This window comes from Callorhinchus milii, unplaced genomic scaffold (assembly GCF_018977255.1).
Source record: "Callorhinchus milii isolate IMCB2004 unplaced genomic scaffold, IMCB_Cmil_1.0 Scaffold2, whole genome shotgun sequence".
Classification (NCBI taxonomy): domain Eukaryota; kingdom Metazoa; phylum Chordata; class Chondrichthyes; order Chimaeriformes; family Callorhinchidae; genus Callorhinchus; species Callorhinchus milii.
Window position 1 is genome coordinate 61,261,696 of NW_024704743.1, and position 17,237 is coordinate 61,278,932.

The 17,237-nt window shown below is 42.8% G+C and overlaps 1 protein-coding gene across 1 annotated transcript in view; it reads right to left on the minus strand.

Annotated features, from left to right (window-relative positions):
* Nucleotides 1–17,237, minus strand: part of gabbr2 (gamma-aminobutyric acid (GABA) B receptor, 2) — a 473,571-nt gene that overhangs the window by 22,701 nt on the left and 433,633 nt on the right. The window contains exons 14-17 of the mRNA XM_007905328.2: nt 14,306–14,416; nt 8,815–9,039; nt 7,563–7,745; nt 6,091–6,220 (exon numbers count right to left, since the gene is read on the minus strand). Coding sequence (XP_007903519.1) covers nt 6,091–6,220; nt 7,563–7,745; nt 8,815–9,039; nt 14,306–14,416 — 649 coding nt within the window. The remainder of the gene's footprint in view (nt 1–6,090; nt 6,221–7,562; nt 7,746–8,814; nt 9,040–14,305; nt 14,417–17,237) is intronic.

Consider the following 17,237-nt stretch of genomic DNA (forward strand, 5'->3'; position numbering starts at 1 on the left):
TAGAGGCAGGTGGAGTAAAGAAACTTGCCTAACATTTCATCCTGTCCGGGAATGGAACCCAGGTCTCTTGCTTGCGAAGTGAGTGCTCTAACCACTGAGCTATAGGACTCCAGGTATGCCTCCTTCTGTCTGTAAATTTCTACGATTCCATGATTATAATCCACTTAGCAATCAACCAAAATTTAGTTCATTTATCCAAACCCTTTACCACCCCCCCACCTTCTGTACAAGCCCTCTCCCCCCACATACATACACCTGTACAAGCCCTCTCCCCCTCCACATACACACACCTGTACAGACCTCGACACTGAGGTCACTTGATTGTTCACTTTTGATGTTAACATATTACTCTACAGTTTTATAAACTGCAAACTAAATGTGATTTGAGTAATTGTTAAAGTAGCTGGTGTAACATCAGTAGGAAAGACAATGGTACTTTATAGGCACATTATCGGTATTACTTTAAGAAGCAGTCAATAAGATATCAGCTTGGTGCAGAGACCATATGACGTAAGGCGTTCACTGGAGTTAATATGCCTGGACTTTTAGAGGGCAAATGACAAGGTTCCACACACAAGGCCTCTACAGATGATGATGTGATATGGAATTAATGACAATAGGAAGCAGAAGTAGATGATGAATAGATAAGTCTGTGCCTGGATAACAAGTGAGTGGAGTTCACAAGGGCATGGATGTCTGGAACTTTTATTGTGCATAAATGATGTGGAGTCATGACAGGCTTTCGAGGCAGGAAATCAATGCTAATGAGACTCAAAGGCATCTGAACAAATTAAACCAGTGGACCAAGGAATGGCAGATAATGTTTCACCTGGAAGAATACAGCACAGGAAAAATGAAACATGAATACAGTAGAAGGTGGAAAGCAGTTGAGAATGGGTTATTCATAAACAGCATCTCCAAGTAGTAAATATTTGAGTCTGTGCTCCACTGACCCACAGGAGCTCTGTTCCAATGTGAGCTGTTTCTGGCGCGGAGTTCCTGCAGGTTGGCAGGTTGTGCCTCTGGTTACAGGCAGGGGTCACATTGTGCAAATTAGTTTTGCAAATATCACATTTTAAGCACCGATGTGGTGTGATTGTGAGAATACACTGAAAGTGGGGAGACAGTACAAGGCCGTTGTCACCAAAGATAAATCAAATGCTGCGATCTACCTCGAAAGCACTTGATCACAAGTCAAACCAGATTATTGTATCCCTTTAGCAAGCCAGGTTGTAGAATTGTAAAACTTACTTCAAAGAATTATAGCTTTTACAGCTTAGGAAGAGGTCAAGCAGCCCATGGTGTTAGCACTTCCACTGAAACTAACTAATCTAATACTGATTCCCTGCTTCCTGACCCTGTAAATGGTTATTAATGTATTGGAAGAAATTGAAAGGTGAATAACAATTTTGAGAATCAAATGATAAGCTGTGCTGTGCTACATACATGAGCATCTTCTCACTGGAGAAATGTAGATTGAGACATTTTTGAAATGCTGTAAGAATTGACTAAGTTGTATGGCACATAAATCTTTCGGATAAGATGTTAAACTAATGTCTGGAAAAAAAACGGTGAATAAATACAACAACAACAACAAGATTCCATTTATAAAGCGCCTTTCACGTCAGGAGGACGTCCCAAGGCGCTGCACAGTTGGGTCATGACCCGAGCAGGGGGGAAATGGTCAGGGTGAGGGGAGGGAAGGGAGGGAGCGAGGGGGGGGGGAATGGTCAGGGTGAGGGGAGGGAAGGGAGGGAGCGAGGAGGTGGGAAATGGTCAGGGTGAGGGGAGGGAGGGAGCGAGAAGGGGAAGAGAGTCGAGAGGGGAGCTGAAGGCTCGGTCAAAGAGAAAGGTTTTGAGACCGGCCTTGAAGGAGGAGAGGGAGGAAGCAAGGCGAAGGCACTGGGGGATAGAGTTCCAGAGCCTCGGGGCTGAGAGGCTGAAGGCCCGACCACCGATGGTAGGGCGGTTGGGGCGGGGGACGTGGAGCAGACCGGAGCCAGAGGAACGGAGGGTACGGGCAGGTAGGTAGGGGGATAGTAGGTCGGAGAGGTAGGAGGGAGCGAGGCCGTGAATGGCCTTGTAGGTGAGGATGAGGATCTTGAAATCAATCCTCTGGGGGATGGGGAGCCAGTGGAGGCGAGCGAGGGTGGGAGTGATGTGGTCCCGAAGCCTGGTGCGGGACAGTACACGAGCTGCAGAGTTCTGAATGACCTGCAGCTTGTGGAGGGAGGTGGCGGGAAGGCCGGCGAGGAGAGAGTTCCCATAGTCCAGCCTTGAGGTGACAAAGGCGTGAACCAGGGTTTCAGCAGCGTGAGGGGTGAGGTAATGCCGTAGTCTGGCGATGTTCCGGAGGTGATGGAAGGCGGTGCCAGTTGTGGTGCGGATGTGAGGGAGAAAGGACAGCTCAGGGTCGAACAAAACGCCGAGGTTCCTGACTGGCTTTGAGAGGTGGAGAGTGCAGCCTTGGATGCTGATGGTGTCGGCGCCTGAGGTGCGGAGGCGCTGACGTGAGCCAATCAGGAGGGCCTCGGTTTTTCGCACGTTGAGCTGAAGAAAGTTGTCTCTCGTCCAGGACTCGATGTCGGACAGGCAGCTGTCAGGACATCGGTGGTCGTGGAGTTGAGAGTAGAGGAGGAAAGGTAGAGTTGGGTATCATCCGCATACATGTGGAAGTTAACTCCATGTCTGCGGATGATGTCACCAAGGGGGAGCATATAGAGGGTGAAGAGGAGGGGACCGAGGACAGAGCCCTGAGGGACACCACATGAGACAGTACGGGGGGTGGAGGAGAAGCCATTCGTCGAGACAAAGTGAAGACGGTGAGAAAGGTACGACCTAAACCACTCAAGGACAGTGCCTTGAAGGTTGAGGTGGGAGGACAAGCGGTGGAGTAGGATAGCGTGGTCGACCGTATCGAATGCTGCCGATAGGTCGAGGAGGACGAGGAGGCAGAGGGAGCCCTGGTCACAGATGGTCAGGATATCATTGGTGACCTTGACCAGGGCAGTTTCTGTGCTATGGGCAGCACGGAAACCTGACTGAAGGGGTTCGAAAAGAGAATGGGTGGAAAGGAAAGAGCGCAGTTGGGAGGCGACAACTCTTTCCAGGACCTTGGAGAGAAAGGGGAGGTTGGAGATGGGCCGGTAGCTTGATAGCTGCGACGCATCAAGGGAGGGTTTTTTCAGGGTGGGCGTGATGGTGGCAGTTTTTAAGGGAATGGGGACAGAGCCAGAGGAGAGGGATAGGTTGATGATGTCGGTGATATGGGATAGGTTGATGATGTCGGTGATATGACTTCTCTTTTATTTAGTTATTATTTCTTGTTATGATATTCCTGACTCCTTCCGGATGGCTGACCAGCATTAAGGATTAAATATTCCAATGATTAAAGTGGCCAGCAAAAGTCTAGCAATGTTCATCAATATGTATGACAAATGTCAAACCCAAGACACAGGAGACAACCAAATAAAATATAGGAAGTGCAGAAAAGGTTTGAAAAAGGAAATAGAGGGGCAGAAAGATTATATGAAAAAAGGTTAGCGAGTAACATTAAAGGGAATTCTAAAATATTTTACAAACATATCAAGAAAAAAAGGTTAGTCAAAGGTAGGGTGTGGCCAATTAAGGACCAAGGGAGATATCTTATTGTGGAGGCAGAGACTGACGTACTGAATGAGTACTTCGCATCTGTCTTCACAAAAGAAGTGGATGCACCAAATGCCGCAGTATCGGAGGAGAGGGTAGAGGAAATGGATAGGATAAGTATAAACAGAGAGGAAGTACTGAAAAGGTTGACTGCGCTGAAGGTAGATAAGCTGCCCGGTCCGGACAGGATGCAACCAAGTTTACTATGGGAGGCACGGGTACAAATAGCGGAGGCTTTGGCTACAATTTTTCAATCTTCGTTGGACACAGGGGTGGTGCTAGAGGACTGGAGAGTGGCCAATATGACTCCCCTGTACAAAAAGGGACAGAAGGACAACCCTAGGAACTACAGGCCAGTCAGCCTAACATCAGTAGTGGGGAAACTCCTGGAGACTATAATCCGGGACAGAATAAATCTTCACTTAGAAGAATATGGGTTAATTAGGGACAGCCAGCACAGATTTGTTAAAAGCAAATCTTGTCTAACAAATCTAATAGAATTTTTCGATGAGGTAACGGAGAGGGTGGATAAAGGTAGTGCAGTTGATGTAGTATATATGGACTTTCAAAAGGCATTTGACAAAGTGCCAATTGAAAGACTTGTAAGAAAGATAGAAGCCCATGGTATCAAAGGGACAGTGGCAGCATGGATCCAGAACGGGCTGGGAGACAGAAAGCAGAGAGTTGTGGTGAACAATGGCTTTTCTGACTGGAGGGAAGTGTACAATGGCATACCCCAGGGATTGGTATTAGGAGCACTGCTCTTCTTAATATACATAAATGATCTGGACTTGGGTATAGCAAGTACCATTTCCAAGTTTGCGGATGACACAAAGTTAGGTAGGGTAGTAAACAGTGAGAAGGATAGTAGCCAACTGCAGGAAGACATAGACAGAATGGTAAAATGGGCAGACACATGGCAGATGAATTTCAATGTGGAGAAATACCCTCCGTTCCTCTGGCTCCGGTCTGCTCCACATCCCCCACCCCAACCGCCCTACCATCGGTGGCCGGGCCTTCAGCCTCTCAGCCCCGAGGCTCTGGAACTCTATTCCCCAGTGCCTTCGCCGCTTTCTCCTTTTCCTCCTTCAAGGCTGGTCTCAAGACCTTTCTCTTTGACCGTGCCTTCAGCTCCCCTCTCGACTCTCTACCCCTCCTCGCTCCCTCCCTTCCCTCCCCTCACCCTGACCATTTCCCCCCTGCTCGGGTCCTGACCCAACTGTCCAGCGCCTTGGGACGTCCTCCCGATGTGAAAGGCGCTCTATAAATGAAATCTTGTTGTTGGTGTTGTTGTTGTTACGAGGATGGTACCAGGAATGAGGGACCTTGATTATAAGGAAAGGCTAGTGAGGCTGGGATTATTCTCATTGGAGCAGAGAAGGTTACGAGGAGACCTAATAGAGGTCTTCAAAATCATGAGGGGATTTGATAGGCTAGAAAGGGAAAAACTGTTTCCACTGGTGGGTGTGTCGGTGACTTGAGGTCACAGATTCAAAATAGTCTCTAAAAGAAGCAGAGGGGCGGTGAGAAGAAACTTTTTCACGCAGCGAGCTGTTCAAATTTGGAATTCATTGCCTGAAAGGGTGGTCGAGACAGATTCGATAACTACTTTTAAAAACGCGATGGACAGGTATTTGAGGAGGACGGGTTTGCAGGGTTATGGGGAAACGGCTGGGGAGTGGGATTGACAATACATTGCTCTTTTCAAAGAGCCGGCACAGACTCTATGGGCCGAATGGCCTCTTTTTGTACTGTATGATTCTATGATTCTATGAATAAATTGATAGATATTTGCCATATTAAAAGTATTAGATACATCGCTTGGTTTCCTAGATGGCCATTCTCATGGTGTGAAATAAAACAAAGGAATGCCCTGCAAGTTACATCAATAAAATCCACTGTCACTGTGTCCAGTGTTGATTGAATATTTTGCCTGCTTCTTCCTTTATCTCAGGTTTGTGAGTTGGCTGGTAACCTTCTCTTGCAACAAACCTCAATTTGATTATCTTCTTGATGTTTACGCTATAGAAATCACATACCCAGAAAAAAAATCAAACCTATTGGGCCTTGTTATTGCTTCAGACCTTCTTTGGGATTTCATGTTCTATTTGTGTCTCCATGAATGTCAGAGTGTTGCCAATAAGAGAATGCAGCCATGGGGAAAATAAACCCGATGTCCAAACTGGTACTAATCTTTAGGATAATGCATCCAGAGACGTACATGCCAGTTGAAAATTGGAATGCTAACTGCAGCCAAGAGCATTTTGAGCAGCATCAGAACAAAGAGATAAACTGTTGTAGTTTGGGGCAATCATAATTTAAATGACCAGCAAAATATGGCTACACATCAAAAATTATTTGTACGTCACAGATGCCTATTGACTGCTTCTGCTTTCAAATGTGCTTGAATTTTCCCAGGACAATATAGACAGATGCTCGTACCTTTTCCATCTGTGAAATTGCGTGTACTCAGGATGTTGTTGAGCTCCTGCATGTGGTTTTGTTTAATGTACTGGCTCTTTTCCGGTGTATCTTGTAGCTGCATTGTAACCTCTTCAAGCTCTTTGTCAAGCTGTAAAGGGAGACATTACAGTCTGAATGAGTACAGCTTAATTTCAATTGCAGTAATCCTATGTGTTTGTGTGAGGAACCGATATGATCTAGTAAAGCAAAGAGAATTGCCAAGTGTCTGATGTCTTTAAGGAACACGACTGCAAATTATACCAGGTCCAAAACTTGGAATTTTTCTGTTCTTCAGAATGATTCAAAGATTCAGTGCTCTACTCTCATCATGTTTTGTGCTGCAGTTGAGCTAGATAATTGCATTGCCTGGTTGAGATTAAACATCCTGTTCATTGGACATCACCAGCAAACAAAGTGTACTAGGACTGATTTGAAATCACTGGCAATCAATCAGCAGGAAGGAAATAAACCTTGCCCTTGAAGCAAAGTCTCTCTTCACTTTCTTGCCATTAACATTCATCATGTTATTGTGGTTTCAGCCTGGCTCAGTAGGGAGCTGAGTCATAAGATGGTGGGTTCAAACCCCTTGATAGGACCTTGAATTCACAGTTCAGGCTGACACTCCAAAGCAGTGATGGAGGAGCACTGTATCGGTGGATAGATGCTAAACTGAGGTCTAGTCTTCCTGTACAGGCACTTCATTGCTGTTTGTGAGATAATGCTGTGCACAAATTGTCTGTGGCATTTGCCTACATATATGCAGTTACTACACTTTAGATAGCATCCTGTGACGTACTTTGCAATGTTTTGACAATGTGATAAGGAGCAAAATTAACTGTAAGCATTATTGTTATGTGTAGATTGTATGTTTAAAAATAAATTTTAATGCTGGGCATTCTTTTTCCAAATCTTGCTTATTGGTTGTGAAGACATTTTCTCTGACCTCCTCTTTCATTCTTCTTAATAATAATAATAATCCTTGCATTTGATGTCACGCCTTATCACATCTTCGAAACTTCTCAAAGCACTTCACAGAATATACTGTAAAGTGAACTGATTGTATATTTTGTGGCGAAATGCGGCAGCCAATTGCACATAGCAGTGTCCCACAAACAGTCATGGATTCAGTGACCAAATTATAATAAATAATAATAATCCTTGCATTTGATATAGCGCCTTATCATGTCGTGAAGACATCTCAAATCACTTCAAAGGATATACTGTAAAGTGGATTGACTGTGTATTTTTAAATTATTGTCAATGTCTAGTTAAAAAAAAGCCCCAGAAATTCAGCATTGATTTCCGATTGAGATCCTTCTTGCTGAAGTCCATAAACTCACAAACTGGAATTCTCCAGACCACAGCTGGTTTTAGTTCTAACAGTTTCTAATGAGAAAATGGGAGAAACAAAGAAAATAGTTAGCAAAAATGGTTGAACACAAAATAAATACCTCTGTGATCTTCATCCGCAGACGATGGTTATCGGTTTGAAGTCCCTCAAATCGAGATGTATTTGCCTGGTTCACACTTGTTACCGAGGTTGATGTCTTTGAATCTTCTTTTTTCTGATTCTGTGTGAATTGCAGTCTTCGGTTCTGAGTGGCTGCATCTGGGTTTGTTCTTAGTGTAATCAGCTGTTGAGGAAGGTTTGAAAGAGGACTGTTTTTTGCAAAGTACAAGCAATCTTTTTAGACTTGAGGCAGAGTGTGAACAGCCTACCTTTCTGACCCGACTCCTCTACCCATCCCTTTAAGTCAGCTAAACTGCTGAGCTAACACAGGCCTGCTGAGCAGCCCCCTTGCCCTCATGTCACCATCACTGGCTACAGCCACTACTCTGTTAATCTCAGGAAATCCCTGCCTCAGTCTCTCCACAATGACCCCCTTTTGTGCATCTTTAAATCACACCTGACGACCTATGTCTTCAACCCTGAATATGGTATCTTTCCACTCCCCTCTCCCTTGCTCAGTGTCCAACACCAGCAATGTACAGTGCTCTCAGAAGCTATCCTGCATGAAGGGTGCCATACAAATGTAAGTTGTTGTTGAAATGTCAGAGCTCATATTATTATGGTCACTGCTGCTCTTAATTTTCATTTATTTCTCCCAAGCTTAAATACAACATGCTACATTCTCTACTTCCTCCTTGCATCCTCACTGTGTTGGGAGTCAAAATTCCTTATACTGCCTCTGACTCTAATTCATTCTTTCTCGGGTCTTCAAGGCTATGAACTCCTTACCACTAGTAAATGTTTCATTATGTTTCATAATGGGATTTTCCCCGACAAACACGGAACAACAAGGTTCATTTGTTCTATTAATCATCATGTGATATACCCATCTGCCTGAAGGGTTGAACAAGTTGAACATTGAAATCTACTTTTGCAAATGCAAACAGCTGATGTGCCACCAAACAGTTATTTTAAAGAAGATAATTTGAGTGAGATGGACTCTGCAGTAGAACAGCCTGCAGATACGAGCTGCACAGAAAGTAATTTACAAATTAATTTCATTGATGTTATTAACCTAGGAAAATATATATGGGGGGGGGCTTGTCAAACTGCTTGACATAACCAGTGAATGATGTTCATTGAAATTGGAAAATATAGCCCAGAATGTTCCTTTAACTAATATACTTCTCTGATTAGGTAGGACTTCTCTTTATGAGGTTGAGATTGAGATGAACAGAAGCATTTTCTCTTACCTTTGGCACAAAGACCAGGCAGAGAGTGATGGTACTGCAGAAAATGATGACCAGAGCCACAATACAGAACTGGACATTCGGCTGGTCCCGTGTAAGGAAAGAAACTGCAGCTCCTATAATGCACATGATTCCCACATTATAAACACTCATCCCAATGTACTTGCTGTCATTCAGCGCAGGGATGCTGACATTCCGAGTCTCCCAAGCGAGGAAACATCCAAATAACTGAAAGAAACCACAAAACAGAAATTATTTAATTTTGTTCTTAAAATAAAGAACACATGCAGGTGGGAAAGGGGTAAGTGATATAACAGAATTTCTCCGTCTTGCATCAAAGCCTGTACGTTTATGGACCAGCAGAAAATACGACCAGAAAATAGCTCCAGAGAGTTTAAAATAGATGGTTCAGAACTTGGCATCAGATAATCTATGATGACACGCCGATGCAATGTTAGGAGTGTGCTGCACTGTTGGATGTGCTATCCTTCAGATGGCATGTTAAACCAATATCTTGTCTGCCTATTCAGGTGGACTTTAATGATTCCTTGCCACTATTTAAAAACAGAAAGCAGTTTCTCCTGGTGACCTGACCAACTATTCCCCAGATAAAATTGGTCATTCACTTGATGGCTATTTGTTGGACATTGCTATATGCAAATTAGCTACCACATTTGACTTCTCAGACACTCCACTGACACTCAAACTTCTAAGCCGTTACACTGTGTGAAGAGCACTATATAATCTCTTCAGAATATGTTGCTATATTCTATGAAGCGCTTTGTCATATTCTCCTGATGTGAAAGGTTCTATATTAAATGTAAGGATCATTATTATTATTACATAGCAAATTTGCTGCCATGTGCTCTGACCTGGTTGCAACTTTACTATAATTTTCCAATTAAAATGTTCCAGACAAGTCACCAGACAAATTCTCTTGACAGTCGAGAAGATCGAGTTACATTTACACTAGTTGATGTGCTAGAAATTGGAGCCCTGAAGCCATCGCTTATAAGTTTATACACAACTATTTTTGTTTTATTCAGGAGCCTTGACTCAATTTTTCCATTAGAATATTAAACTGAAGGTATTACAGACACGTCATAGATAGATCAACTATTTTGAGAGCAAAGGGTCAACACTTTCAGTTTCTGTCAGAGGTGCTACTTTTAGAAGATAATAGACCACTTCTACTTGTTCTTCAGATGGATGTTAACAATTCCATGATAATATTAAAAACGATAAAAGTCTCCCAGTGTCTGGCCAACAATCCTTCAGATTAATTGGCCATCTATCTTATGGCTGTTTGCGGGACATTTCTGGTGAAAATAGCTGCCTTATGGTCATTATAGTTGATGGTAATAACTTGCTTTGTGGTGTTTCAACCGGATAAAGTAATGTAAATTCTTTCATTCTGTTCAGGGATGTATCGAGTAAGGATACAGGAAGAACAGAGGCTCATCATTCAACAAAATTCCAGGATGGAGACACGAACACTTCACAAAGTAAACCTGTTAAGACACACCAGGCAAGAGTGGGCAAACATATCAGCACAGTATGATCCGATACACGAATGACCCAACCACATAGCACTGAACAGCAGGCAACTGAGAAACCAGGTTAAACAAACTGTCTGTTTGGGAGGGCGAGCTGTGAGGATTAGAATACTTGGTAAAATATCAAGATGTCACATTAAATCTGTTCTGGACATCACCAGGCCTTGTTCCCTACAGCAAAGCCAGAAATCCCTGGTCAAGGTGAACAGTTAAATGCAACTACTGTTTTTTAGTATTTCTGGGACAATCACAGATATAAACAACAACAATGTGCATTTATATAGCGTCCCTCACACTGAAGCTCAGGGTTGTGCTTGCGGACAGATCAGAGATGTTCAGCAAATCGGTCACCCAATCTGCATTTCGTCTCCCCAATGTAAAGGAGACCACATCGTGAGCATCTCACTTTGACCTCTCCATCCATGGTCTCCTACGCTGTTCCAATGAACCACAGCGCAAGCTCGAGAAGGAGCACCTCATCTACCTGCTAGGGACCTTACAGCCCTCTGGCCTCCATACTGATTTCAACAATTTCAGACCATAACAGCTCACCTTCTCCCTCCCCCTCTTCTGTGACCAGTACCACATCATCTGGGTCCCAGACATACCTTTTCTCTCTCTGGTCTGCCTATTTTGTTGTAATTTCCCCCCACCCCTTTGTTATGCATTATTAACACCAATGCTGTTGTCACGACTATAATGACATTTAATGTAGTGAAATGTGGAGTAAGGAGTAAGTAAGTAAGGAAACTTGCCCTGCTGTTTCGCCCTGCCGGGAATAGAACCCAGGTCTCTCGCTTGCGAGGCGAGTGTTCTAGCCACTGAGCTACAGGACTCTATAATAATATAATAATAATGGTGATAATCATGATAATAATACTTACATCTAATACAGTGCCTTCCGTGTTTGGAAGATGTGCCAAAGTGCTTCACAGGATACATTGTAAAGTGTAACGACTGTGTGTTTTGTGGGAAAAAGCAGCAGCTAATTTGTGCCTCACAAACCAGCCATGAAGTCAATTTTATTTGGGGGATTATTGGGATCGTTGGCAGGATGCCAGGAGAAACTTTCTTTTTTTGAATCGTGCCAAACGTTTTTTAACATCTACCTGGACAGGCACACTCAAGGCTTTGGTTTAATGTCTCATCCAAAGAACAGCACCTCAAACAATGCAGCACACCCCCAGCACTGCAGTGTCAGTTGAGACTATAAAAAATCCAAATCCTGGCATGCTACCAAATGAGCCAGGCTGACAGACATCTGTACTGGGACTCCCCCTATTTCTTGAATATATTGATGACCTGGATTTGCAGATTCAATGAAAGGTAGTTACATTTGCAGATGGCACAAAGTTGGAGAGAACCGTGGAATCGATGGAGACAGCAAAGGTCCAACAGGGAGTTTATAATATATAACAATCCTTGCATTTGATATAGCACCTTATCACGTCTTCAAGACATCTCAAAGCGCTTCATAGGATATACTATAAAGTGAATTGACTACATATTTTGTGGGAACTTGATAGGGTATGCACATGGGCTGGGAAATGAAGTTTAATACTGTTAAATGCAAGGTAGTACATGTAGGGTGCAACATGGATGATATAGAAGTTGCCAAGGGTAAGCTGAAAGTGATCCAGTTGACTCATCACTTACCATGTTAAAATAGTGTGAGGCAACAATAAACCATGCAAACAGGATGCTGGGCTTGATGCTAAATCAGTTGAATTTAGATTCCCAAATATCATATTATGTTTAGATGCCCAGACAAGCCATAGAGTGCCCTGGTCATGCCTCAGCTAGAGCACTGCATGCTGTTCTGGTCATTTCAACATAAGGGAGCTGCCCAGGCTCTGGAGGCAGTGCAGAGGAGAGCAATGAGGTAGAGGAATGAGGAATGAGTTATGTGCAATGGTTAGACATGCTAAGCCTCTTCAGGCTTGAGAGAAGGTGATTCAGAAGGGACTTCATAGAGGAGTATAAAATTGTAAATTGAAAAAGTAAACTTAGAACAAAACTTTGGGATGCGCCAAGGCCATAGAACAAGAGGACAGAGGTTTGTACTTGCAAAGGACAATTTTATGACAGGTTTTTCTTTACTCAGAGGGCTGATTATGACTGCAACTGGTTACCAGGAAGGATGGTTAAAGCCAGGACATCAAATTCATTTAAAAAGCAACTTGATGCAATGATGGGAGGATGGGAGGGATGGTATTCTGGAAGGATGAGATCAGATAGGCTTAAAGGTTCACTTCATCCAAACCAATCTTGTGATCTTGTGAGTCTTTTAAGTAATATGTAAGACGATGGCCCCCTCACTCCCCAACTTCAAATCCTGCCTAAACACCTTCCTTTTTGATCATGCTTATGGTCACCTCCCTCCTCTCTCTCCTCCTGGCTCGTTGTCAGACTCTGCCACTGTCAAGCGTTCCAGGACACTACCCCGTGTGAAGGGCACTATATAAATGCAAGTTGTTGTTGTTGGTATGCTATGGATGAGGGACTTTTTTAGGCTATTGTTTTACTTGATTTGAGGGACCATCTTTATCAGTTTCAACATCAAAAATATGATCATATATTCGTGTATACTCACAAACACATATAAAATAAGTGTTTGTGGAGAATGAATTTCCTCCCTTCAGTCTTGAAAAGAGATATCGCAGAGGTAATTTTACAAATATGCAAGAAGCCAAATGGGACAGTGAACGTAAATCCACAAGAATACTTTCAGACACTCCAGGTTACAGATCCAGGGTTGTTCAAGAGCAATTTTAGGGCAGACACCAGAAAGTATTTTTCCTTACAGTGTGATAATTAACAGCTGGAACAAAGTAGCATGAAGGATGTTAAAGACACTGCACATATTTCACAAATAGCATGATTTTGTAATGAGAAGAAGGTAGCGTGCATTCTGGATGGATGTGATCAAATAGTTGAAGGTTTTTCTTCATCAGAATTTCTCTTGTGATTTTGTGCAGTAATCTTGAGAAACCAATGATGATTATAGATGGGTCCTTTCACTTAACATATCTTGTCAGTAGGTATCTTCCATCAACAAATATCAGGCATATGATCCAAGCAAGTGGGGAGAGACAGAGCGGTCATGCAATTAGATGGCCATTTCCCTTTTGGGCTGAATTTTCTTCCCAAAGTTTGGATGCAGATAATTTCAGGAGAATCAACTTCCAAAATCTTTCAATTAAACTGTGTAGTCTGGTAGCGTAGTGGTTAGAGCACTTGTTTCGCAAGTGAGAGGACTCTGATTCGATTCCCAGGTGGGGCGAAACCTTAGGCAAGTTTTCTTACTCCACCCGCCTCTGGTGACCTAGCAGTAAGTAGTTGTTAGTCAATTGGCAGATAGCTTTCTGGGGGTAATAACACCTTAAAAAAAATTGGTCATTCAATCCACAACTATTTGTGAGACACTGCCGTGTTTCGCCCACAAAATATACAGTCAATCTACTTTACACTATATTCTGCGCAGCGCTTTGAGACGTCTCAATGACACGATAAGGTGCTATATCAAATGTAAGGATTATAAGGATTATTATTAAAATAGCAAAACAACTGCTCTTGCAGCTCATCCCTGCTGTACCTTTCATCAAATAAAGGTAACACACAGCCATTCCTTTACACTAAAGAAGGGTTAGGTAGAGGATACTTGGGAATTGACCAACTCTCAAATGCTCAGGTGAGTCACTTGATATCATATAGCTGTGAGAGACCTGATGATATCTCAGTTCTTCATAACTCCAGACACGAGCAGCTTCAACATCATGTTGTATGAGATGGTAATTTCACTTGCACCACTTCAGGTTGTTTGATAACCTCTGTTACTCTGTGTAATTCAACTTTGTGTCACAATATCAGAAGAAATGAGAAATAATCGATGCGATTCATCCAAAAACATTTTTTAAAACATAACGCACAATTCTTACCATAAGAAGGCCTTTGTAGGCATAGACGATGCCTAGCCAAATGGACATGTTGGTATTCTCACAGTGTTCCAGGAATGGACGGATTGCAAAATCTCTGTCACCGGGGTCTGGCTGTGAAAACAGAAAAGCTCAGTTAGCGTCAAGTGACTTCATATCAGGTATCAGCCTGGCTCAGTAGGTAGCACTCTCACCTCTGAGTCAGAAGATTGCAGGTTCAAGCCCCATATCGGGACTTTGAACACACAAGCAGGCACTCTAATACAGTGCTGTAGGAGTGCTGCATTGTTGGAGGTGCCATCTTTCAGATGAGATGTTAAACCGAGGTCCCATCTTCCTGTTCAGGTGAACATTAAGATTTCATGGCACTGTTGTAAATGAGAAGGGAGTTTCTCCTGATGTCCTAGCCAACAATCCCCCAAATAAAATTGGTCACTCACTTCATGGCTATTTGTGAGACATTGCTATGTGCAAATTAGCTGCTGTGTTTCCTTTGATAATTGTCAGTACACACTGCAGTAAATCTTGTGAAGCACTTTCTTGAGAAGTCCTCCTGACATGGAAAATGACTATGCAAAATGCAAGGATTATTATTATAGTTATTAAAAGCTTCACAATGTTGAGCAGTAGTGGAGAGGTTGAGGTGGCTGCAAGTTTAGCTGTGTAGAGAGGAAGGTGATCACATTATGAATGGTACTGATAGTTTGCTAAACATGAAGGTGATCCTTCATTTTGATGAATGTGAAGGTACAATGGCTGTGGATAGCTCACAGGATAAGCAGTTTCATCTCTCAGGCACAACCATCAGACCTGGAATTGGCCACATGCAGCAACAATTACAGAAATTCAAGAAGGGACAGTGGACAAAACTTGAATTTTAATTTATTTATAAGTTCTATCCTTTAACAGTTAATGCACATAAACCACAAGGCTGTAGTTTCTATTGACACAATGATGTTTTAAGGATTCCCCTTGTGTTCCCTAACTGCGTGACTAACCTATAATGAATACTGGATAGAATATTGGATAGGAATACTGGATAGGAAAATTTCACCCACAAAATATACAGTCAATCCACTTTGCAGTATATTCTGTGAAGCGCTTTGAGACGTCTCAACAATGTGATAATGCATTGTATTAAATACAAGAATTATTATTATTATGATATAGGAAAATACTGGATAGGATTGTATTCTTGAATAGGAATAGATAATATAGAATTCCCTGTTATGGAAAGAGGTGTCTTGCTTTTTTCAGGGAGCTCAGTAAGATTGCTGAGTTGGTTCCATTCTTTCAGTTCCGCAGCTTTTAGACTAAAAGATTTGGCTTCTCAGTAGTGCAGATTTGCAGTGTATGTATTCGAAAAGTACTATACCCTCTTCTGCACACAGTGTGGTCTAATGTACAGCCATTTCTCATCAGATTCCTTGATAAGGAATTTTTTAATAAGGAATCCGTGGAAGGACCCCTCCCAGAAGCCAGAATACTTGTAGCAATTCCACTCTGAAAGTAGGTTGTGACAGAGTGGAGCTCCCCTGAGTCGATGTGACACGATTTGAGTTGCAATGGAAATCACCATTTATCAGACCTGCCCATGACATGATTTAAGAACACCATTATTAACCCTAGAGTTGTGCTGGTGGGTATTAAAAGAATCCATTTATAAAAATAAACTGGAGCAACCCACTTCAGTGCCAGTTTATACCAGACCTTTGAGGCTATTGCCAAGGACGATGGTTTTGCTAACCTTTCCTCTTGTCTCTTACTATCCACCAGTGGTGATGATGATGCCTGTTAGGAGAGCAGGACTAGATTCTGTCACTCCACTCAGGTTGTTCTTTGTGAAAATTTTGAGAGCAAAACAGCAGGGGAGATTAGTCATACGATTTCTGATCCTGCTTGTAATCTCATGTAGATTGCTGCACCCAGGGGTTTGCAGATACGATGGATTAAGGATCGGGTTCATCCACAAACACAGGACACCAGTGAACCCATGAAGACTACAACAGCAGTTAAAGAAAATGCAATACCTTCACTGTTGTCTTCAGTGGCATCTGCAAATCCAGGTCAAAACAAAAACAGAGCAGAACAGAAGAAAGTAGAAAAAAAACTGAACTGAACAAAAATTAAGCAAAACAGAAATAAGTCAGAACCGAACCCAAATCAGCCAATAACATCAATGAACAAAACAGACCAGAAATAAAACTGGACCACGGCAGAACGCCTTCTTTAACAATGAGAATTCTGTTCATGATTTAATGCCCATTTGACTCTCATTTTAAAGAGTTCTCACAACCACACAACTGATTCTGGATCAAGGGACTAAGTTCCAGCACTGGGATCAATTCTGCGAAGCCACTCTGTGATGGGTCAATGGATAAGAAGATGGAAATTCCTGCATCACGTAATGTTGTGTGAGTGACTGAATTTAATAACCTATCCGAGAACTGACACAAATGCCCAACTTAGGGTTTAGGATTCAATAAAAACAACAATTTGCATTTGTATAGCGCTCTTCATGCAGGGTAGAGCTTGGGGCACTTAACGATGGATAGTTTGATGCTGAGCTAGTGAGAAAGAATAGTGGAAAGTCTTCAGTGTGATCTGAATATGGACAAAGAAGCGACAGGACAGAGGAATTGAGGCATGGAGTTCCAGTGATCGGGGCGTGAAAAGGTCGGGTTGCGGAGTGGTGTCTGAACAGGTCAGAGAGATAGGAAGGCGCCAGAGCATGGAGCGATTTGTAGGTGAGTGTGAGGATCTTGAAATTGATCTATTCTGTCAGAGGGATCTAGTGGAGCATGACAAGCACCGGGGTGATGGGAGTGAGGAGATTGGTGAAGGTGAGGATACAAGCAGTGACGTTTTGAATTAGTTGGACTTTGTGAATGGTGGTGGACTAAGGGGCAGCTGATTACTTTTTAACACAAGCGTT